General features: G+C 38.4%; 1 protein-coding gene and 1 long non-coding RNA gene across 3 annotated transcripts in view; both read left to right on the forward strand.

The window, feature by feature from the left end:
- Positions 1-23,262, forward strand: part of mre11a (MRE11 homolog A, double strand break repair nuclease) — a 44,571-nt gene extending 21,309 nt beyond the window's left edge. Inside the window, exons 6-9 of the mRNA XM_051129793.1 lie at positions 1,529-1,590; positions 20,558-20,625; positions 21,800-21,878; positions 21,953-23,262. Coding sequence (XP_050985750.1) covers positions 1,529-1,590; positions 20,558-20,625; positions 21,800-21,878; positions 21,953-21,997 — 254 coding nt within the window. The 3' untranslated portion in view covers positions 21,998-23,262. The remainder of the gene's footprint in view (positions 1-1,528; positions 1,591-20,557; positions 20,626-21,799; positions 21,879-21,952) is intronic.
- A 98-nt stretch (positions 23,263-23,360) lies between these two features.
- On the forward strand, positions 23,361-24,255 carry LOC127177497 (uncharacterized). 2 transcript variants are annotated; one of them, XR_007829235.1, is made up of 3 exons: positions 23,361-23,447; positions 23,517-23,568; positions 23,645-24,255. It is a non-coding gene; the product is annotated as an uncharacterized LOC127177497 (long non-coding RNA). The 2 variants fall into 2 exon arrangements; XR_007829234.1 differs by having other exon boundaries at positions 23,517-24,255.
- The last annotated feature ends 1,442 nt before the right edge of the window (positions 24,256-25,697 follow it).

Genomic DNA, 25,697 nt, shown 5'->3' on the forward strand with positions numbered 1-25,697 from the left:
TTTTCCGTGAATTACGGCCTTGAAAAGGTCTTAAATCAGATCAAATTTAAAATTCATATGATCATGGCATTAATTTTCGTGAGGGATTGTTTCCTCATGTGTTTCATTTTAAAGTGAAGCGAAAGCGTAATTTCTGTGCTACATGGCTTAGGTCACTCGATATTCATTAAGCATTATGCGGTAGATTGTGGTATGTGCTGCTTCATCTGTCACCCGAAGAAGAACTTGTCGTTTTGATTTTTTGTATAGTAATACAAATCATTTAGTTCGGTTAGAGAACAGACAATACAATTAAAACTGAACACGGCTGCTCAACGCAGTGTGCCAAACAACAGTCGCATCACAAATCAGATTTCATTTATCACCTGAAGAGAGTGAGTCGAGCTGACAGTGGAAATTTCATATTTTTTTGGTTCCAGAGTGTTTGCTGATTTTTATTTAAACTGTGTAATTTTTTTGTTTAATATGTATTACATCAAGCTGTATGCTGTGCTTCCAAGCTTTCTTATTCATCTTGCTAATAAACGTTCTACGTTTCTTATTTATTTGGTTACACAGTCTTTTTTTTAGTTTTGTATACCTATTTAAACTCTGTGTAAGTTATTATTTTATATTAGGCATATAACACAGTGTATTTTTATTCGTTTTGTTAATAAAAGTTTGTTACGTTACGTTTAATGCCGCTAATTTAAAAGTGAAAGTAAAATGCGCACTACACTTTTACAAGCTACTTAAAACCGAAGGAAAGTGAAGACAAGAGGGAAAACTCAAATGATCTAAAAACGAACAACTGCTTGATGCCAAATTGCCGCTAATTTGAAAGTAAAAGTAAAATGTGCACAGCGCTTTTTTCTAAAGGACAGCGAGGAAAAGAGGGAAAACTGAAGTGAACTAAAAACAAACAATTTCTAAGCCTGAATTGCTGCTAAATTAAAATGAAAGTAAAACTCTATACTTAAAGAACATATTGCTGTATTGTGTTTTTTTCCTTAAAGTTTCTTAAGTTGGTCTTAAAAAGGTCTTAAAAAAGTCTTAAATTTACCCTCATAAAACCTGTGGAATCCCTGTTATTACCTAATTATCTGTTTTGGTTCCCATAACTATATTATATTTTTGAAAGAGGATACATATTTTACTTTTCTTCTGTTCATGCTCCTGAGATGGACGTGACAGAGGGCAATCAAACCTTTCCATAGACAGATTTTAATAGCTTTCATATGAACTCAAACTAGGCTTACAATCTTTAAGGTTCTTTTCTTATTTGTTCAATTCCTGTGTTAGCTTAGCTTTTTGATGATGTAACATTTGAAAAAATGTGAAATGCGAAAAAGTGTCTGTATTGTGCTCTGTTTGTTTGTTTGTTTTTGTTTGTTTTTTGACTATTGGTGTTTTAAGTGATGAGTTAGTAGTTGTCTTTCATAGTGAAGATGTCAGTCAGTGATTAGCATTTTAAATGGAAAGAGAGTGACTGGTGAGATTCTTTGTTTAGAATGTTATTCTAACAGAAGAATTTGTTTTTATTACACAGCATTCCAGGCTTCAACCCAGAGGACCTCTCGTGGAAACATCTCAAAGTCATATGCTGAAGAGGTATAGCACATACCCCTAATTATATTTCTGCATGTCTTAGGTCGGGCGTACATGGTACGATTTTTGCTGTCATATGAGCTTGTAAGCATTTTTTTCTGCCAGGAGAATGTCCATCACTGATGCTTGTGTGGTCACGGATGGCATCGTGGCATCGAGCAGCTCCCGAGCTCCCAGTAATTTTTTTTACAAGCTGAAAAAATTCAGTGAGTCTACCCAAATTTGACCAGTGTATAGGTTCTCCTCTTTTCCCATATCATACACAGAGACATTACATACAGTAGGTGGACATCCGAAGTAATACGCAGGACCAAGGCATTAACTCCACGTCAGCTGCGTGTTAAAGATGTTCACGAAACTACAAACTGAATGTGAAAACAAAATCATGAGACTCTTTTCGTGTCGCAATTATACTTTGACTCTATACTATAAAAATAAATAATAAGTTAATAAGTAAAATAAGCTGTGAGAAATCAAGATTAATAGGTTACAACTGCAACATGAAAAAAATGATATTAACTCAAAATGTTTAGATTAGCCTACATTTAAGGAGGTGTGCATCAGGCTGTGCCATTACAAAAAAAAAAAAAAGATAGAGTAGGTGGCTTATTGTTGAGTGTTCCAACAAGTGATGCGTGGATGGCAGTTATATCCGTGGGTCAGTTAATAAAAAAAATGCATTCTGATTATTTGTAGCTGGGTCGGGTAATAAAAAAATGCATTCTGATTATTTGCGGGTGGGTCGCGGGCGGATGAGATAAATGATGCAAATATTAACTACATTTTCTAAAATATGAACCTGTTTTAAATACTTTTTTTCATCATGCAGATGATTCCTTTTGTGTGTGTGTGTGTGTCTGTGTGTGTGTGTTTGCCTGTTCGAGAAGTTGCAGTGTATACCTGCGTATAGCCTGCACTACACCACTGCATTATCCTACTCAAAAGCATTACAGGCGTAACTCCCTTTAAACTTTATCTGGAATGTCACCATTTCTGTATTCTTTAATCTTTGTCAGTCGGCTGTGCATATACCCACTTCTGAATCCCCTCTGATGCGCATTCAGTAGTATCCTGCATTAGCCAAAATCATGACAGTACACCACATGAATAGCTAATTCAATTGCATGTGAATAAATGCAAATATTCCCTAAAAACACAAATATAGTGATGTGGTCAGGACCGTGGCAGAATGGTAAAATAATAATTATTGTTGATTACTAATTTGAATAAGTACATTATAACAAAAATAGTACCTTAAAAATGAGAAAAAGCAAATTTCTTAAACTGGTGAACCCCTGTAAACTTTTCAGCCCAAGGATCCAGTATGCATTCAAACAGTAAGTTCAGAAGGGCACTAATACAGAGAAAACCCGACGATTTCATCAGAGATTGCGGAGAGTCACATCCAGATGTCAGTTAACATTATTCTTTTCAGCGTGGATTTGGCTTAAAAGCATTAGTGATTAGGTATAAGTGTGCAGCGATGTGCAGAATCAGCTGAATGTTAAGAATGAATCATCCATTCATCATGCAAAACTAAGAGTTAAAATAATTGTAATATGAGGATCGGGTGTGATTATCTAAATCAGAGAAAAATATAGGTGCAGGTGGATGGTGAGTGGATAATTTATTTGAAGCTGCGGATTCGGGTGATTTGAGCTCATCCACACATTTCTAGTTCCAACACATATTTCCAACACATAATTCGTCAATGTATTTCAACAGGTTACACATACTTATTAGTTATCTGGCCTTTTTTTAACACATCTATTCCCGTATACAGAGCACATGACGTGCCACAAAATATGGCCATGAATTAAGAAATTGATCACTTTTTATCATTTGTTAGTTTTAATTTAATTAATTTAAACGTGTTTAATTAATAATTAAACATTTTTTTAAAATAATAATAATAATAATAATATGGTTTCACAATACAGTTTAAGAATTTTTTCATTTAATTAGAATATAACTCCTGGTTCACAACATTCGTTTCCAAATGCAGAAGTCATGTGGAGCCCTGCACAGGCCTTAAATCTAGGCTTAGCTTAGCAGAATTCTCGGCCGGAGTCTGACTGGAGCCCATGGCTGTTTTTGTATCATACTACTCTTACTATTTCTGCAGTACCCAGAATGTATACTGTGCATAGTATGCAGATTTTCTGTATGCATGGAATACCTGGATGACCTACTACATTTGCCAGAATCTGTTAAATATAACTCAGGTACACTGAAATCAGTATAGAAACTGTGGTCGGAATGGCATACTACCGTACAACTCCTTCTGTATTGGAGTATGCTATGTGTATGCTGTGAATAGTATGTGAATTTTCTGTATGCATGTAATGCCTGGATTACCTGCTATATTTGCTGAAATTTGATGTGTGCATCTGAAGACACTGCATGGGCTACTGTTTCCCAGAATGCAATGCGCTCCATGTGACGTTTCATTTTCAAATATGGGAGTAAACTGAAGGCGAGGAATAGTAATTATCGCTGTGTATCTAAAAAAAAATATTATAGGTAGGACATAAATTGTACTTTAATCTCTACAGCACTTTTTTGATCAAGTAAAATGACATCACCCTTTATCTCTATAGCACTTTATACAGTACTGATTGTTTCAAAGATATTAAATAATAATAGTATTGCAGTGATATAATATATAAATAACATATATAAATAAAAATAATATTTCAATTATGCAAACAGAATTCAATTCCGCTGTAAAGCAGCTCTAAAAAGAAAGTGTATTTACTCTAAGGACAAATAGACCAATTTGTTGGCAGAAGCCGTTTAAAATAACTCTTCCCACCAATGCCTTGCTGCGATAAACAGCACCGCAAAAGACATGTTTTTCTGCAGTATCAGTAGCGCAGTGAAAAAAAGACAGGAGATGCGTGCTTTTGATTCGATTGACCTGTGTTCGAATCTGCCTCTTGACAAACTCATGCATCTCCTTTTCCCATCACATACCAAATCAGAAAAGCATTTATTTTCAATACAAATTAAGTAAATATTTGAAAAGTGGAAATAAATAATACAGTGTTATTAGGTATACTTAGCTATAGGTTTGGGGGGGTTGTTTGTCCCAATGAAGTGGCATTCATCTAATAAAATTTATATATATAATAATTTACACTCAGTATGTTATTGCGTACTGTTTTAAAATGTACTACAGTACTGAAGTATAAATATCTTCCGCCTAACTACTATTTACATGCCTGTTTCTAAAGAAAATGCTGCTATTTTAGTGTAAACAGAATTTATTATTATTTGCACTTAGTGTAACTAGAATATATTGCATTTTCGACTTAACTGCCAAAAATATTATTGTTTAGTTAAAGACAGTTCAGTGATTCAGTTCTGTGCAATATGCAAAGTTCATCAATTATGAAATGAGTTCAACTGGGCAATATAGCATTGTGTACTAGTATGAAGCCTTATTAACAAGTCTTTGTGGAAAAAAACTGTTAGCACATTTGTTTGTAAGGTAACAACCTTGACAGCTGTGCTGAATTAATGTTAGGTGTTTGTCATGTGACAAGCATATTACTCTGAAAAAATGTTTGCTTATAGTATACTGTTTCACACACTATTCCTTTAAAAAATAGTAGTAAATATGCAACTGGGCAGTAAGCAAGTACGTAATTGATGATCAAGCAGATAGCGGCAGAGTTGATTGCGTTTGATCAATTTAGCCTTCTCAAATCATCACCACTTTCTTAAACTAAAATCTATAAATATAAAACACTTCAAGCATATTACAATGTTAGTTTAAACATTTAACCTAGATAAATGTGTGTTGTTAGGCGTGTATCTAAGCGTTTGTGTGGAGAGTGGAAGCTGAAGCTCGCTTAATGCATGGAGGCGCCAGCATGATCACTTGCATTTTGTTGTTCATAACAGTGGAAACAATTTGAAATAGGTTGCGCCGTCATTTTTGTTCATAAAAATAAGACTAATACTTCATCTGGAAATGTAAATGATCTACCCCTATTTTTGTATGCACTCACAATATGAACAAGTTGTGCTTTTGTAAAACAGAGAAAACAATCAGGATGCGCTTTTTGCTATCTCTACCTGCGTGAACAGGGACCTGTTGAGCTTGGGCTAAAATGCAAGGCTCTAAAATCAGGTGCACTTTAGCTTTGTTGTGTCCGAAACTGATGGTTTAAAATAAGCTACAAGAAGAAATTTTCTTTATGTAAAGTCGTCAACGAAGCAAAGTTTTTAAAATAATTTTTGATATTTTTGGAACTTTGGTGTTGTCAACTTTATGTAAAAAATGTTTCTACTTGTTTTCTTAGTCAAGCACTCAATTGAGATTGATGTGCGTACTTTTGTTTGCTTTTTAAAAGAAGCCACAGAATACATGTAAGACTAAATCCATGAAGGGCTAATAAGGACAGTTAGAAGTTAATAATGTAGCCTGTGATCGCATTTGGTTCATATTTAAGAAACGACTTTAAAAAAGTTGTAGTTATTATTACAGAAAAAAAATATTTTTGTTCCATTAATAATTTTTATATGAGGTTGAAAAATAAACGGTGCTATTATCATCGGTGCTACAAGTCAGTTTTGCTGTAGACTATTCATCAAAAGCAACATCAAAAAGCAGCGTGCTCACTGGCAGTCCAGTTCATTATAAAAAAAAATAATTGCCTAAATAAGATCTGCATTTGAGCACGGCTTTGTTGGTTTCATACGATTACTTTAACACAGAATATTTGTTTTCGATAAGACTCACTTCATTTAAAAGCTTTCTACAGATATATCTCTCGGGTCTGTTTGTCATGTATTCGCTGAGCTTTAGTTCATTTTAATGATGCATTTCAATTGGATATTCACGGAGACAGAAGACTGAAAGGACACCCTGTATATTTTCTTTATTTAAGAAAACCACAAAAGTTTGGTGATGTATCTGGAAAATAAGTTAGTGTTAGAATTGTCTGCATGATGCCACTGTTATTTTGAAGATGAATGAAGAGTGTGTCTGTCTAGCGTGGGAAAACACGCAATGGAAAAGGGGAGTTGGTTTTTTTTAAGTTAATCCATAGTCGAGTGGTAGAAGGTAGTCAGTGGTTTCCGTCATACAGGTTAAAATCCTGGATAATTATCCTGCATAATTATAACCAAAGGGAGTAAAATTGTCCCTTTTTTGCATCTAAGTGTCCTTGTAAGTATCCTTTACAAAAACAGGTTTTATAAAGCACATTGCCACCAGAATCCTATTATACTATGTGCCATACCACTTTTCTTGATAATTGACTGAATTATGTTTCATTTTTTATGTTAGTCTAAGTAGTAATATACAAAATGGCATAGGCAAATTAGACCAAATATCACATTTTGTGTTTTATACAATCAATTTTTTTTTTTTTCAGGAGACACAAGACTCTGGAAATTGTAAAATCCATGTGGTTTATTACATTCTAAAACAGAATCCACATGCTCCAGCTTTATATAATTTCATTTATTTGCATAATTTTGTAGAGCCTTGTAAAGGTGTTAGGTGTCGTCCAGCCCGCAGCTCTACAAATGCCTGCAAGAGAGGTGCCGTGCGCCAATGCCCAGAAGGAGGCAACACTCCTTTTGGTGGAGTGAGCCTCCTAGGGGGGCATGTCTCACCTTGGCACTGGTACGCCAATGGGTGGCATCTACCACCCAATGGGCCAACGTCTGTTTGGAGACAGTTTCCCCTTATGCTGACCTCCATGGCAGACAAAGAGCTGCTCGGTGCGTCTGAGCTCCGGGTGTGTTCCACATAAATGCGCAAGGTGCGAATGGGACACAGCAACGCTTTGGCCAGATCTGCCTCCTCTGGGGGCAGTACTTGCAGGTTCACCACCTGACCTCGAAAAAGAGTGGTAGGAACCTTGGGCACATAACAGGCTCACATGAGAATAGGGCTGGGTGATAATTTGATAACAATAATTATCGCAATATAATTTTCCTCGATAAAACGATATGAAGAGTTTGATAAATGTTCGATATATTTTTAAATGTGCCAAAAGAGGAACGAAACAGCGTGACTCATTTGATCGTTAAAGTTCAAACTGCTGTGCGAACTCACTAGAGAAGATGCATTTATTATCTCGATGTGGCACGGACCGCCGCAACCGCGTCACTTCCGTTATGAGTGCAGCCTGCCGCAGGCCTACATTTGAAATGTAGCACTCACTGCACCATGGTATTGTGGCAGCAATGTGGGATATTCACATTGAATATTATTACAGGAGTAATGGTATATAATTCTAGTATGTATGTATTTGTGATTAAGCTATAGCATGTGTGCATTTATACTGAATATTTTTAGACTACTGTTTTTCATACAAATAGGCTACCTATAAAATCATGTAGTTATATTTTTACCATGGTTTTGAGGTACCATTATGTGTGGGTTTAACTGTGTTTATCATGATTTAAAAAAAAAAAAATAGAATAAATTTCACCATATAAAACTGAGGTTGCTACAATTTTTACAGATGTTACTGATTGATAGTGAACAAAAATTTACCTCTGCATCCTTAAGCTACTATTAAATGTGCATTCCTAAGAGAAAGTTATATTATTATTATTATTATTATTATTATTATTATTATTATTATCATTATCATTATCAGACAAAACCAAACCTGTTTTTTGATTTGAAACAATATGACTCATTAGAACATGCAGAAACTTTTCTATTTAGATATTTATTTTATTAAGGAAAATGAATGGTCTGGTTTCTACAACCTTCACTTTGGAGCAAAAATCTGACTTTAAACTTGAAAAAAATAAGGATTTGATATTTATCGTGATAATTATCGATATCAGCTGATATGAAAAAAAAATATTGTGATAATTTTTTGCCCATATCGCCCAGCCCTACATGAGAAACAGCCGGAACAAACTCAAGGCACCCACCCTCTTGATAGAGTTCAGTGCGATTAGGAGCGAAGTCTTAAACAACCTATTTTAGCTCAACTGAATCAAGCGACTCGAAGGGATCTTTCTAAAGGCCCGCTTCAGAGGACCACGGAGAGATCCCCAGAGGGAATGAGGTGCAACCTGGGAGGAATCAATCTCCTCGCAGCTCTCAGGAACCTGATGACCGGGTGATGTTTCCCTAGGGATAAATCATCCCCTGCTACATGGTGAGACGCAGTGGTAGCGGCGTACACCTTTAGGAGGGAAGCAACACACTGACCAAGCAAATCTAAGGGTCTTCAAAGAGCAACACCATTTTAACGAATAAACCCCTCTTCAGTGAGTAAGCCTGCCTCGTAGAGAAACTGTCACAGCCTACAAAGGCCAGAGGGGTCAGCACATCCTGTCCCAAACCTGTCAGGGGTTCTAAGATCAGGTAGTGTGTGCCAGATCGTGCCCATCCTCTCAGGAAGGGCCCCACCCTCAGGGGAATTCTAGAGGGAGGAGTTCCTGTTGCGAGAAGCACAAGGTCAGTAAACCAGGTTTTGGGTGGGCCAAGCGGCGCAACCAACAGAACTTGCTGCTCGTCTTCCCTGAGCATAAGCCCCAGGTCAGCACCACTGTGCCGAGGGAAACAGGCAGTGCAAAAGCAGTTCCAAATATGACAGGTCGAGCGGCATAAGTGCGAATAGTGGTGTTCAGACTGTGTTCAGACTCGTGAGTGAGGTAAAATACGCCAGTCGACGAGCGACAAAGGCATGCCCACTAGTTCTTCCTTTTTCTTTTTTTTTTTTTTTTAAGAAAGGCACAGGGTCGACCCTCAAAAGACACACTAGACCCTCGAAAGCACAACGAAAAATGGTCTGTGTCAAGGCAAAAAATTGAGACATGAAAGTACACACACTTCAGGTCAGTAGCTGCGAACCAGTCCTGGGGCTGGCTGGACCACCGGTCTTCCTAGATACGATGATCCCGGGACAGTAATCAACTCAGATGGAGGGAAGGCAGAGCGCCTGGCGAACTGAATCGCATGACCGAGTCGGATTGTCAGGAAGCCAGCAAGGCGAGTTGGAAGCGTAAACCATGCCCCTAACCTGGTACAAGCGAGATCAACAGAGTGGATCTGACGTACCCATGGTGGAGCAGCTAAGGAGTTATTAAAAATGGCTCAACCTGGAAAGCAAGTATCCCGAAGAAGAGATGAGCTGCAGAGGGCAGCACTTACATTAATCCCAACGTATCACTCAGAGCCCAGCAAATACCCAGAGTTAAAGGAAATTGTTAGAAAATTGCTCTTTTATTGAAAGGGGGGATACCACTGACCCGGGGGACAGCGGTGACAGTGAAGAAAAATGTTTGGGGGGTGTCCCCCGAAGAACAGATCCTGAGTTAGTCCATCTAGTAATGCCCCGAGTCTTGCTAGAAGAGTCGAGGAGGCCCCAAGAGATGGGCTACGCCCCCTGCCCACAGTCAGCTCAACGCCCCAGCGGGGGGGTTATCACCCAGGGGGTGGAGCAGGTTTTGAGACCGCAGAGGGGTGCCCTCAGCGACATGCAGACAAAGACCTGGCCCACAGCAGCTGTATTTTCATGAAATTCACGGGGAATGGCCTCTGTCTGCACATGGACTGCCAAGGAATGCTGGGCCAAGTCCCCAGCAGTGTCGTTGGAGGCCGGCCTGTAAGTCAGGGGTGTCGAAAAAGAGATGGCGCTCCTAGACCATAAAGATGGACATCCCGCTTGGGGCCCCAAGCGGGACCCCAATAACATCAGTCGACGTAACGTTGAACGTGACTGACTGAGGAGGAGCAGATCTAGTTGACTAGCAGAGTATTAATTTAGTTTATTTGTGTTAAATAAGAGGCAGTCTGGTGCTGATTGAGTTGCTTTTGAAATGATGCTGAGAGCTTGTTGCTGCTGTTATCAGTGAAGGCGGCTTGCGCGCAGACATGCGCTTGAATCTATTGCTAACTGTTGTGGAGACTATTTGTTACATTTGAAATTACAAAATAAAATGCACGTCACCACTATTCATATACAATCACTGATGAACACATTTGATTTTAAGGCGAAAAAAAACTTCACAAAGACAGAGTAGATCCCCGAAGCGCTAACAAGTTATACCGCTAGACCATTAGTACCACCAAATGGTTATGGCAGATCTGTGTAATTTGCTTGTAAAACAGATATATATATATATATATATATAAATGCCTGTATTTTTGCACTGTCATTATCTTGCCGCTTATGTAACATTGTACATTGCTAGACAGCATCTTTTACTCACTGAATTAGCGGTTATCAGTTTCATAAAGTCAAAATGAGTAAAAGGAGGCAATTTATTGATGCTGAGGAGGTTTTAGAAGCACTAAGTACCATGAGTGATGGAGAGTCTGATGGTAAGTTATGTGTCCTGGGTCGGATCAGCATCTGACATCTCATCTGACAGCGATCTCATAATAAGATGTTTTAGCCTAACGTTACTCATATTGTTCAAACTTTGGATTAATTACTTAACTTTTGTTTTGCCATTTCTATTGTTTATTGTTCGCTACTGTGTTGCTATTTATTCTAGACGGCACGTTTCCTGGAAAAAAAAAAAAAAAAAATCTGATCTATGTGATGAATACCTTTTTTTTTGTTTGTTTTTGATTACCCTAAGTTTATTGGCGTTGTGCACTTATTCAAATTATAAATGATATAACTTAACAAATAATAATTCATTAGGTGAAGCTGTGCGCTTCAATTTGTGATCACATCATCCTATGTAGTGTGGTGAATTATTATTACACATTATTGTCTATAGGCTATTTTAGTAATTTAAATATCATGAATGGTCTTAATATATTTATTAATAGCAGTGAATTATAATATTACTCCACCCAAATATGTTGTTACTTCCTTTTAATTCTCTTTGTCAGTGCAGGCTTGTTTAGCTTATATTGACTGTTATGAAAACTGACTGTAGCTTGCATAAAAAGCCTTGAGCATAAAACAACAGAACAAAAATATTGTTGATGACTAGACAATATTTTTTTATGGCTCTAGACACTTCTTTATGAAGACAGTGGCATAATACAGTGAAATATGTAAAATGTTATTTAGTCATATCAAAACACTACTCATGTTCATGGGTAAAATTTACTCTCATGGAGGTTTTAGGTATACAGCGACCCCTGGCGGTTCTAGTGTTAAGCCATCTGAAAAAATGTCAGGCACTCTTCTTAAAACAACCTTGAAAACACTTTGGTGACAGTATTTTTCCAGCTGACACATTTTAGTTGTTTTGATTTGGAACATTCACGGTGGCAACGTATTACTAGTAAGTAATTTGTACGAAATTTAAAAAAAAAATAAAAAGTTTTAACACGTAATATTGACTTCTCCGTTGTTGTAAGCAGTCGTTGAACAAGTACGATTGTTGGTCGATATTTGCCCCCAAATATATATACATACAGGTGCATCTCAGAAAATTAGAATACCATGAAAAAATTCTTTTTTTTTTTTTTTTTTTTTTTGTAACTTATTTATATTGAAAACTATTGAAACTTTCAAATATTCTAGATTCATTACAAGTTTTTTTTTTCTTTTGATGATTAGAGCTCAGAAATCCAGTATCTCAAAATATTAGAATATTTTCTAAGATTAATCAAAAATCGGATTTGCAAAAAAGAAAAGTTCATGTTTTTGAAGTATGTTCATTTATGCACTCAATACTTGGTCAGCAGCATATTTTACAGCAAATGACTTGCTCCTAGCACAAATTACAGCATCAGTGAAGTGTGGCATGGAAGTGAGGCACTATTGAGCCCCGAGATCATCTGTATATTGTTTGATCGACTGTTTCTCATCTTTCTCTTGAAAATATCCCATTGGTTCTCAATAGGGTTCAGGTCAGGCACGTTGGCTGGCCAGTAAAGCACAGTAATATCATGGTCAGCAAACCACTTGGAAGTGGTTTTTGCACTGTGGGCAGGTGCTAAAGTCCTGCTGGAAAAGGAAATCAGCATAAGGCATAAAGCTTGTCAGCAGATGGAAACATACAGTGCTCCAAAATCTCCTGGTAGACGGCGGCATTGACTTTGCACTTGATAAAACACAATGGACCAACAGCAGCAGATGTCACGGCACCCCAAATTATTACTGACTTCAGAAACTTCAAACAGCTTGGATTCTGTGCCTCTCCAGTCTTCCTCCAGACACTGGGACCATGATTTCAACATGAAATGCAAAATTTACTTTTAGGACTTTGGACTACTGAGCAACAGTCCAGTTCTTTTTCTCTTTAGCCCAGGTAAGATGCTTCTGACGTTGTTTCTGTTTCCCGAAGACGTCAGAGCGTGGTAACTCTTGATGCACTAACTCCGGCTTCATTCTACTCCTTGTGAAGCTCTCCCAAGTGTTTGAATCAGCTTTACTTGACAGTACTTTCAATTTTGCGGTCATTCCTGTTGCTTGTTCACCTTTGCCTACCCAGTTTCTTCCTTCCAGTTAACTTTGCATTTTTTTTTTTTTTTTTTTTTAAGATCTGTTTTTTTGGCCTTTTTGGCCTTTACTGAGACAGAACAGATCAGAATTGACAGGAAGTGAAGTGGGAGAGAGAAAGGTCCTCGAGTCAGGATTCGAACACAGGACGCCCGGAGCACAACGGTGCTGTATGTCGGCGCGCTGCCCACAAGGCTGTAAATAGCCACCCCATTCAGTAATGACCTTCTGTGACTTACTCTCTTTGTGGAGGTGTCAATGATTGTCTTCTGGACCATTGCCAAGTCAGCATTCTTCCCCATTAGTGTGGTTTCAAAGAACAAGAGATACCTGGAATTTATACTGTAGGGATGGTCATTTAATGAAACTCAGATGTAAATATTCTAATTTCTTTTTTTTTTTTTTTTGATAGACAATAACTTTATGTATCGTGCACTGTCGGCTTCACAACTTTGTAGATAGTTTATGTTCACATACAGCTACATGACACACTGCATGAAAGGTCATATTTAAAAAGGCATAATAGGAGCACTTTAATGATATTCTAATTTTTTGAGATGCACCTATATATGCAGGTGCATCTCAATAAATGTCTTGAAAAGTTCATTTATTTCAGTAATTCAACTCAAATTGGGAAACTTGTGTATTAAATAAATTCAGTGAACAACACAGACTGGAGTAGTTTAAGTCTTTGGTACTTTTAATTGTGATGATTTTGGCTCACATTTAACAAAAACCTACCAATTCATCTCAACAAATTAGAATACTTCATAAGACCAATAAAAAAACATTTTTTAGTGAATTGTTGGCCTTCTGGAAAGTATGTTCATTTACTGTATATATACTCAATACTTGGTAGGGGCTCCTTTTTTTTACTGCCTCAATTTGGCGTGGCATGGAGGTGTGTGTGTCTGTGGCACTGCTGAGATGGTATAGGTTTCTTTGACAGTGGCCTTCAACTCATCTGCATTTTTTGGTTTCTTTTTTCTCATTTTTCTCTTGACAATACCTCATAGATTCTCTATGGGGTTTAGGTCTGGTGAGTTTGCTGGCCAGTCAAGCACACCAACACCATGGTCATTTAACCAACTTTTGGTGCTTTTGGCAGTGTGGGCAGGTGCCAAATCCTGCTGGAAAATAAATCAGCCTCTTTAAAAAGCTGGTCAGCAGAAGGAAGCATGAAGTGCTCTAAAATTTATTGGTAAACGGGTGCAGTGACTTTGGTTTTCAAAAAACACAGTGGACCAGCAGATGACATTGCACCCCAAATCATCACAGACTGTGGAAACTTAACACTGGACTTCAAGCAAATTGGGCTATGAGCTTCTCCACCCTTCCTCCAGACTCTAGGACCTTAGTTTCTAAATGAAATACAAAACTTGCTCTCATCTGGAAAGAGTACTTTGGACGCACTTTTTCCTTCGACTCAACTTTCTGTTAACATGCTTGGATACAGCACTCTGTGAACAGCCAGCTTCTTTGGCAATGAATGTTTGTGGCTTACCCTCCTTGTGAAGGGTGTCAATGATTGTCTTCTGAATACACGAGTTTCACAATTTGAGTTGAATTACTGAAATAAATGAACTTTTCCACAACATTCTAATTTATTAAGATCCACCTATATGTATATATATAAAAAAAAAAATCCCCAGTGCTTGCTTTTTTCTGTTTATTTTGAACAGGTGTTTGGTAACTAACAGCAACAGAACTAAAAAGCGTCTTGTCATATGCAAGTACAAAATAAATAGTATAATGAAAAATAAACTTTCTAAAACTTTTTTAGACTATATATACGTATATATTAATCTTTCAAAGGTTAATAAGCCCAATTCTCTCCTAAAACAACAGAAAAACATTAAATGTGCCTTAAGATTCAGTAAACTTAAATGTGAAAATGCTCCAAAATAAATCAAAATAAAAGGCTTCAGATTTATTCTATTTTCAAGTTTTTCTTCAAAAATATCAATTTGTCCACATTTTCAGTAGCGAGTGAAGATCTTGTGGCGGTAACGATGTCACCTGCCACTGAAAAAACCCTCTTGCTTGGGACAGAGGTTGCAGGTATTGCAAGGTAACACTTTGCCATCTTGGCTAGATTAGGATAAACAGACTCTTGAGCCTTCCATCAGGCAAGCGGGTTGGAATCAATTGAAATGCACTCCTTTGCCATGTAGGCGTACACTTCATCCTTCAACCGCTGCTGCAAATCAGGCTGGTACTTTTTAACAGTTTTGAAGAGTGGGCCAAAAATTTCTGACATGGCTGACCTCTTTGGTGAAGGGGAAGGTGCTGCCTCTGACTCTGCTTTCACTACTAATGGACTAGGCTCTGATGAAGTTGATGGACTGGGCTCTGAAGAAGTTGATGGACTGGCCTCTGTAGTCTCCCTGGTCTCACTCTTCAGTAAAATGACAGAAAAGGCTAATTAGTGAGTTCAGTGAACATTGTAACAACATTAATATGTTGTAATGAAAGAAAATAGTAAATTATGCATACCTGTTGTGCTGTACTCAGAACTATGACGATATTGTCATAGATTCTCTGTTGATGGGCTGGATAAAGATGAGGAAGTGTCTTGAACCGCGGATCAAGTGCAGTGCACTTGTGAAGGAAGTCCTCAAGACCAGGGTCAGAATACCTCGTTTGCAGATTTGCTTGCTTGCTTGATTTCCTTGGCAGTGGGAGTATCGTCATCATTTTGTTTCATGGATTCCAAGATCATTTTTTAAAGGTAAGATCATGGAAACGGGTGGTGTTGTTTCAGTTCTCAGTATTGTTGTGGCCATCTTCAGAGGCTTCATAATCTCAATCACACTCTCTGCTCAGCTCAGCTCATGGTCAGTCGGATTGGCAATATCCTTATTTTTATGGGCTCTTTCTGTTAGAGCAGAGTAAACAGCAGATTTTTGTTCAAGATACCGCTCAACCATCTCGTAGTTCCAGCGTGTGGGCACATCATGTATTAAACAATGGTTTGGCAACTCAAGCATCATCTGCTTTGTCTCCAATTTATGGGCAGCCACTGAGCTGCAGTGGAAAAAGCCAACAGTTTTTCTGATTTTTCCCAGCAGTCGAGATACCTGGCTGACTACCATTCCTTTCTGTGATGCTAAGTTCAATGTATGGGCAAAGCATCCAACATGTGGTCCCAATCCTGTAACCTTGTAACACTGGGCTTTTCATTTCCCACTCAGAGTCGATGAAGTGCGCGGTCACTGTGAGATAGCTTTCGGTAGTACAAGAGGTCCATTCATCTGTTGTTAGTGCAACAGCGGGTGCAGTGGACAACTCGTGTTCAATCTCTGCACTCGTGCGTGTGTATAGAGAAGGACCCACGGACTGGCTTATGTGCGCACAAGATGGGACAGTGTAACGTGGCTCGAGCACTTTTAATAAATACTTGAAGCCGGGATCATCTACTACTGTATATGGGTGCATAGCAGATGAAATGTACATGCCAGTTGCCTCCGTAATAGCTCTGGTCTGCTCTCGCATCTAAAGGCTGCTTAAAAGCTGCAGGGATTAGTTGTTGCACTCCTGTAGTCTTTTTCTGCCTAACTCCGGTAACTGGCACATTGAGATGATGTCGTCTGATATGTGTTAGCATATCGGTCATATTTCCACTCACGTTTTGTACAGCTGCTTGTGTGCTGTCTGAACTCGCCATTCTTGTTTTGGATTGCTGATCTCTTGTTTTGTTCTCTTCTTCTGCTTTTTCCTGTTGTGACAGTTAGCGTTGAATTATCACGCATGCCCCCTTCTGGGCACCAGTGACTGACCGTATATGTCGTTGGAGTACATGAACTGAACCCCGTGACACCCGTGCCGTGACGGTCCCGGACGAATACACGTACCGTTACACCCCTGATATATAGATATATATAGATATTCGTACCAACTAACATTTTGAAAATACAAACATTTTCATGAATTTGAAAATTTATGTCAGAATGGCTTTACATACGATTTACACAAAAATTCGTTCTGCTCATGTTTCATGAATGAGGCCCATTGCATTCATATTCTGGACTCCTTTTCTATACATAGTATGCTTTATTAATAAAGTATGTGCAGAGTTTGGTCTTTTAATATCGATGTCTAATGCATTGAGTCACATTAAGCATTTTTCAGGTTAAGCCAATGTAGTGTAAATGCAGATATCTTTCCTGATGTCACAGGTCACTTTTAAAAGAAGGCGTAAGTGGGTCATCTAAAAAATCGGATATAGTCAAAACAAATTGATTTAGGCATCCAGATCTGCAGTGTAAATGCAGTCTTAGTTGGACATGTGATGATCATGTGACTCTAGCATGTGTATTTTGCCAGAGTTACCTCCTGTGTTTTTTTTACAACTGAAGATGGTGTTTATATAAACAAGTATTTCAGTGACTTTTAATAAATAGTTTGTTGGAACATTCTTCAGCTTACATTTGAGGAGAAGGTTGCTGCTTTGTCTGTTTAGTATAGAATAATAATCATACACAAGCCTGAATCATAGACCTATTGTTATTCATTATTGTTATTCAAAAAATTCTTCTGTTTTTCTTGTTAAATATGGCACAAAAGTTGAGCTTTTGATTAACATCAGCTTAAATGCCAGTAATAATTTTGTTTTGACAAAATACTGACAAAATACTTAAGTGCAACTTATCTAACATTTAAAATACCCTCCACTATTCCATTTGTGGTGTGTGCATACGGAATAGTACTATACTGTTACACTGAATCAACAAAATTTGGGCTGTATATATTGAGTATGCATTTGTTGATTGCCTGCCTTCCTTTTCTAAAGGAATATTATATCTATCATGAGTGATTTCAGATGTGCAAATTCCCTTTTAAATTATATGACCAAGCCCTTATACATTCTAAAAAGAAAGTGTAATATTTCCTCCATTAATATTAGTCATAATTCACTGCAAAAAGTAAAACAGTTAAAATGAGAGAGCCAGTACAAGGAAAAAAAATCTAATCACATAAATACCTAACATATAGAACTTCCCAAAACTCTTAACGTTCTAAGTTTACCCACACCCTTTTGACCTTTTGTTCCTCATAGAACACATTCTCACACAATTGTATCTGTGAAAGGGCCCGTGGGTTCGAGTGTGCTTTTGTCACCTTTTGGGGTTTTCAGCTTCTCAGCCCGCATGCCTGCTGCTCCTGTATCATCATGAGGTGATAAGCCATCTAGTCTTGGGAACAGCCTGGGAAACCACTTTCAGCACAACAACAAAAGGAATCCCCTGAAACAGCCAAGTCTGAACTAGTGCCTTTAATATACATTTTTATAGCCTCATTGAAAACTCAATGTGAGGGTTAGATGAAATGATTGATTGGCTGTTGAGGTCTAAGAAATTGCATATATTGCTAGAAACTTGAAATTCCACATTTTTACTGTCTACAACTCATTCTTTCCTCGCTATCTCTCTTTCTGCAACTTCTTGTGTTCTGTGCTTACAAGTTTTTTTCTAAAAATGCAGATCTATTATTACTATGCTAATAAATAGGGTTTTTCTCTAGAAGTGGAACCATTTTAAGAAATTCTTGGGTCCACTCAAACAAAGCAAAGCAGCAGTATACCAAAACCGTCCACTATGTTGAACCTCACCAGACAAACAGTGAAGAAAGTAAATCGTCCTTCAGTCTTCTGATTCCATGACCAACCTTACACAAAAGAGTGAACTGTACAGCACTGTACACATACCGGTGGAACTGAAAGTAGACACAGGAGTCATGTAATGTGATTGATTTAGACACTTTCCAGCACCTGCAAAAAGGGGAAGAACTTAATGTGTCAAACACAACAAAGCTAATAGCATATGGTGGCAACAAACAACACACACTTGATACAATCTTGACTGATCTTGGTCTCATTACACCCATTTCTAAACCAAATGAGTGGGTGTCTTTAATGGTTGCTGCTTATAAAGACTGTAACAACATTGACTCAACCAAATTTGTATAGACCCTAGAGACCTAAGCACAGCTATACAAAGACCCTACCACCCAATGAGAACGGTTGAGGAAGTCGCAGCCCAGATGTCAAATTTCACCATCTTGTTTGTGCTTGATGCTAAAACCTGATTTTGGCAAATCTCCCTAGAACTAGACCATAAATCCTCACTGACTAGTGAAGTTTTTCAGAGCACAGTGGAACAAATTTTCACTGGATACCCTTGTGCTGTCATAGTAGATGATATATTGGTTGGTGGACTCACAGAACAGGAGCACGACAACTTAGAAAGAGTGCTTGAGTGGGTGAATCTCAGGCTAAATCCACTGAAATGCAAGTTTAGACTGAAACAAGTGAGCTATGTGGGCCATGTCTTCAGCAGTGACGGCCTACATGCTGATCCATCAAAAAATAGAGCCATCAGTTAAATGACTGAACTATAATAATAGACACAACCAGTTTTAAATTATTTGTAAAGGAATAATTATCTCATCATTATTGATGTCATATGTAGAGTTTGTCTAAGCTGTGCATGAATTTGAGCAGTAAGCTTAAATGCTTTAATATATGATGCACAATTAATTTATACACAGTCAGTTATGTCTTAAGATTTTCTTAGTTCTGTCTCAGCTTGGTCTCCATAAATTTTGCAGCCTCTGCAAGGACACTGAAGGTCTTAAACTGTCCATTAATCTAAACATGGAACCTTGTCACCGTTAGCCAAGAGTTTAAGTCCAGAGCTTTCTGAGGCACACTTTTTTTTCTTCTTCTTTTTACGGGATTGAGTAAATGGTTTCAGAATATTAGTTTTTGGATGAATTATCCCTTAAAGGCAGGGGTGGGGAACATTGATTCTGGAGGGCCAGTGTCCCTGCAGAGTTTAGCTCCAACCCTGAAAAAAGTGACAATGTCCTTTTAAATGTCCTTTTAAATGCTAATGAGCTCTGCTCATCTCAAGTAGATCGGGGGCCGCATTCTCTTCAAAAACAAAAGTAATCCTCTGCATCTTCAGCAGCTCGGATGTCAAGAGTAAATGACGAATGCTATGTTCATTATTACATCTAACAACAGAACACCCCAGTCGCTTAGGAGACATTCTTGTCTACCCTTGCTCCAGCTTTGGTGTCAGTCAACAATTGTGGGAGGAGCTTGTGCAGAACTACATCACTCTGCCAAGAATCTTAGAACAGTCTGACCTGAGAAAGTGATTATTATTATTGGGGATTTTTAAAAATGCAGTGGGTGGATTTTTATCATAATGGGGTGGAAGTATACACATGCTGCCAACACATTTATGTTCGAACAACATGTAAAAGTGAATTTTGCATCCGATGACCATTTTAAAGTCCAACATGACCTCATTTAGAGAGGAAAAAAAAAAACTTTAAACTTTTTTTATAAAATAGTAAATTATAATTACAATAATAGCAATTATAACTATTTTTGAGGAATGTATATAAGCTACATGTACCTTTTTTAAAGATTCTTAACAAGAGGAGAGAAGAACTGCACAGGACTTGACAGGATTTAAGATTAAACAGTCATTTGTGGTTAAGTAATTTTATTTAATTTTGATCCTATTTTGTCTTCTATTTGTTCTCCTTTTCCTTCTCAGGTCACCATAGAAGACAGTGACTCAGATGAGAATGTTGCATTTTTAAAATGTTCCAGGTCAACGCAAAAGTAAGTGGTTTACTTTTGTGTCTTTATTTAAAATGCATAAAGGTGAAACACGCATCTTAACAATTTGCTTTGCGTACTTTTGCATTCCTGGATTCATTCATGTCAAAGTGTTTAAGACTGAAAAGCTGTGAAATGTAGTTCCCGTTCAGTCGTTCACTCCGACGTTACATCGAGTGACGTATTTGGGATTGTACTTGGGAGCCCAATCACCTCTGAGCTAAAGAGAAATTGGCGAGTGGAGTCTGCATGGCAAGCCACTCCCTCCCAAACATACGGGTATATAAGATGGCAGTGTGCATCCACTCATTCAGATTTCTGCTTCGGAGCCATCGCCTCTTACAGAGCTGGGGTGCCATATGCCATGGGCAAGCAGCCTCGGGCTCCTGGACAGGACCTCGACTGCATTGGCATGTCAGTTGCCTCGAGTTACTAGCAGTGTTTCTCGCTCTTCGTCGGTTTCTTTCGATTCTGCGAGACAAACACGTGCTAGTCCGCACGGACAACACAGCAGCCATAGCGTACATCAACCACCAGGGGGGTCTACGTTCCCGTCGCATGTCGCAATTCGCCCGCCATCTCCTCCTCTGGAGCCGGACGCAGCTCAAGTCACTACGCGCCGTTCTTATTCCAGTAGAGCTCAATCGTGCAGCCGAGCCCATTTGTCCTGACATGCTTGCCTGTCAGCATTTGTGCCTCAGCCAAGTAACGTGGTTCAGGATTGTGGTGTTTTCCATGGGCTGATCCCAAATACGTCACTCGACGTAACGTCAGAGTGAACGACTCAAGGGGAACGTCTATGTTACATCTGTAACCCTCGTTCCCTGAAGGAGGGAACAGAGACGTTACGTCCCCTTGCCTCAATCCTGAACTACGCTGAATGCCGGGTTTTCTTCTCAGCTCCTGAATGAAAAACCTGAATGAGTGGATGCACGTCACCATCTTATATACCCGTACGTACGGGGGAGTGGCTTGCCATGCAGACTCCACTCGCTAATGTTCATTGGCCTTTTCTCTTTAGCTCAGAGGTGATTGGGCTCCCAAGTACGATACCAAATACGTCACTCGATGTAACGTCTCCATTCCCTCCTTCAGGTTACAGATGTAACCTAGACGTTACTTAACTATAAAAAGGTAACTGAACTTGTTGCCCATGCCATCCTTCCTTAACCAATAGGCTGACTTCGTTAGGCGCCAATAAGAAAAGCTCCCAGAGCCAGTCTTTTAAAGGAGTATGCTTTGATGACGATGATGAGGTAGGAATAATATGCAGTCCTTTTGGTGTTGAATTCGTTCACAAATTGATATTTACTTTCACTTCTTCTTTCAGGATGAGTTTGATCCATTCAAGGGGTCAAGACAGCAGCACAGATGAGGAAAGAAACCTAACTGCTTGTCTACTCCTAATGAATCCACTTCTTTTCTCAATCCTTCCAGAGTTTTTGCAGATATTTGAGTAAACCAGTTTAAGTTTAACTTGCCTAAAGTTCTTTTAAAAACTTTGTTAATGCTGATGTTAACCACTGTTGTCTTTTATACTGGTCTTCCATTGTTCCAGACAATGAGGACATGCCATCCATATGTGTTTATTAAAGCAAAAGTGTGTTTATGTGTGTGTCAAGCCAATAAAAAACATAAACTCTCACTGTCTTCTTATGTGTACATTCATAGGATAATAAGCTGTTGCTACAAGGCAGAATAGTGTATATTCACAGTTCAAACAGGGAGAATCTTACTCATTTTTTTGTTTTAAGTTTGGTCAACTAAAATGCTACAACTATCAACCCAAAAACATAAAATATATAGTTCAATCTGTTTACAAAGTTTTTCGTACTTCCAAAGGCCATGGAAATTAGTAAGATCCAGCCTCCAGCTAACATAGGAAACAAAAGCACTAGGACTTATATGGACAGTGAAGTCAGTTGACGTCATTTCTACAGGTTCTGATAGGTTAACATTACAGATACAGTAGGTGGCCGGACTTCCAGGTTGGACATCCACAAGATGGCAGCATAGAGCTAGCTTCCCCGGTTATAATAGTTTTGAAAACTCCCTAAAACCAATAAACTAGCAATCTAAGTAATCTACATAATAAAAATAAAAAGGGAGTAAGATAAAACTAGGTGCAAAAACAAGAAAGTCACAACCTACAGAGAAACGATGTGAAGATGATGACTCAGGGAGATTCAGTGTATCCCGCCAGTGAGACCGCTGACTTTAGCCTCATTCTTAGAGAATTAAGGGACTTTCGTTGGGATAACAAAACTCAGCTCGAGGACATTAAAGCAGAAATTTCAAATACCAACGCTAGACTTGAGGAGGTTGAGGGCCGAGTCGTGACAGCAGAAGAGAGGATTCAAAATGCAGAAGAGGTACTCACAGGCTTGTTGAAGTTACACACCAAAATGGAAGAGAAACTTTTGGACGTAGAGGGTCAGTCCAGACAGAACAACGTTAGTATATACAGAGTTCCCGAAGGTGCCGAGAAGGACTTTCCGACAATGGCTCTATTTCTAGAAAAATTTCTTAGAGGAAAAAATCTGAATCTATCAGAGGACACATCACTTCAAACTGAATGTGCTCATAGAGCACTCGGCAGACAGCCACCAGCAAACGCACAACCATAATCAATCGTGGTTAAATTTCGGGCCAACATTCCTCCTTAAAACTGATTTGCAGTCTTCATAATTTATGGGTTTCTCATCAGTGGTCCTTTTGGACTCAGGACTGGCACAGCGAAGGAAGGTATAAATTCGTGGTCAAGATAGTATGGCGTTACGAGTCACGCCCCTTTGCTCCCTGCGTCACATTTAGTCGCCATCAAGGTATGTGGATGAGGTTGGTGTGGTTGTTTTGTAGTAAACTGAAGCTCATGTTAGTATATTCCCCTATAGAACGACACTGAAATCCCATGGCTGGCGTTTGGCTGGGGTTGCCCCTCTGCAGGTAAGGGAGTCGGTCGCGATGTGTCCTGTGTATGAAATTCCTCAGGTGGTAGCGGTGTTTTGTGTTTTATTTTTAGTCAGCGGTTTGAGTGAGACTGCTCCAGCGCAGCGAGTGCGGGTGTTCACCTGATATCACGGACGCGTTATGTCCCTCTACTGAGCCCATTGTTTCCCCGATAGACTGCGAGCTCTCAGCTCCCCGGCACATTGTTGTCCGTTTGACTGATGGGAATTCAGATCTTACTTTATATGGTATGTGGTTTTAAATTTATTGAGGGGAGATTCAGATTTTTATCCTTTAATTGGTAATCACAGAGGGTTTGTTTGATCTGTCTAACTTGTAATATTATAATAGACAGATCCGTGACGTCGCTGTTTACGATTAGCTTCGCTGTTGTTGAGCTACGTGGGAACGATCATCTGGAGACACTGTTGCTTTGTTTTGGTTAATTTTGGTTTTGTTAATTCGTTTTGTTTCTTTGCCATTGAAGTGTGTGTGTGTGTGTGTGTGTGTGTTTTCTTGGATGCATAAACCTTACTCGTTTGTTCTTTAAGTATTTGGGAAATGTGTGATTGTGTGTGTTTGGCGTGAGTTAGTTTCATTGCGCTCAGCTATTTGTTTGCTGTGTTGTGTTGTGTCTGTCTAAATTTAGTTGTGTAAGTGTTCCTTATTGTGTTGTGATATGAAGTGTTTGTAAGGGTTAAGAGCCTAGTAATGTTTTTGCCTTTTGGCTAAGTTGTTTTGTAGTTCCAGTCATAAGATTATTTGTTGTTTTGCATTATTTGTTTTGGATTTAAATATTTGTATGTTTATTTGTGGGTTAAATGTGTGCGTGGGATAACTTGTTTATTTGTAACTCACCTGTGATTGTGAGTGACTGTGTCTTAAGTGTATAATCTGATTTTTACTTGTTACAGGAGCCGAGTGCCTAAGGCAGTGGCGGATTTTTGGTGTTGGTGCTTCTTTCACGAGTGCTGGCTACAGTGGTTGTGTCTGTGTGAGTGTGTGTATGTGAGTGTATGAGTGTGTCACAGGTAGAAGTGAAGGGTGTTTTGCTGTGGAGGCCTGATTGCGCCCTTATGCCCTGCTGTCAAGCCTCGGTTCCTGTACTGGAACTTTGGATGTCCTTGAGGACCCAGGTCGCCCATTATTGTATTTGTGAAGTGTGTTATCTAAGTGATTGTTGCCCTCAGTGATTTAACTTCTTTCCACAATTTTTTGTTTGTAATAATTCCCAGAGTGTAGTACTTTTATTGTAATAAACGTGATCTTTGGTAGACAAACTCTTAAAGAGGGGTTTTCCCTAGGAGCCTATATTTAGTTTCAGTTTGTTCTGTTGAAGGGGGTGCTATATGTTAAGACACTTGGGTTAGTATTTTATAAATTGACTGTAAAGTATGAAGATCGCTTCTTTTAATGTCAATGGTGTACTTAGTCCAGTTAAAAGAGGAAAGATTTTGTCCAAATTAAAGAAGGCTAGAGCGGAGGTTGTGTTTTTACAGGAAACCCATCTAAATGATGCAGAGTATTCAAAACTAAACAAAATTGGTTTTAAGGAGGTATGCTTTGCATCCTTTAAATCTGTACGTAAAAGAGGAGTGGTCATACTTATATACAAAAAAATGAATTATGAACACATATCAGAAATAAAAGACAAGGAAGGAAGATTTGTATTGATAACAGGAAAAATAGAGGAAACGTTAACAAGTTTTTTGAATGTCTGTGCTCCCCCAGGGTCTGAGTGGAATTTCTATCGTGAAATATTTGATTTAATAGTTACTAAAGGCCAAGGAATTGTAATATGTGGAGGTGATTTTAACATATGTCTAAACCCTAAGTTGGACTGTTCTAGAAGCACTATGGAATTAAAGCCACTGATTAAAAAGGTGAATAGCTTGTTGAAAGAGATTAGTATCATAAATTTATGGAGAGAATTAAATCCCAGGGTTCGTGATTAGTCCCACTATTCTCATCCCCATATGACATACTTCAGAATAGATTACTTCTTTGTTTTTTAAAAAAGATCTGCATTTGATCTGATTTGATCTGTTCATAGTCCTATTTATATGTCTGTGAGTCTGAATAGGAAACCTAACTTGACAGTTTGGAGAATGAATTCAGATATCTTA

This window comes from Labeo rohita, chromosome 15 (assembly GCF_022985175.1).
Source record: "Labeo rohita strain BAU-BD-2019 chromosome 15, IGBB_LRoh.1.0, whole genome shotgun sequence".
NCBI lineage: Eukaryota > Metazoa > Chordata > Actinopteri > Cypriniformes > Cyprinidae > Labeo > Labeo rohita.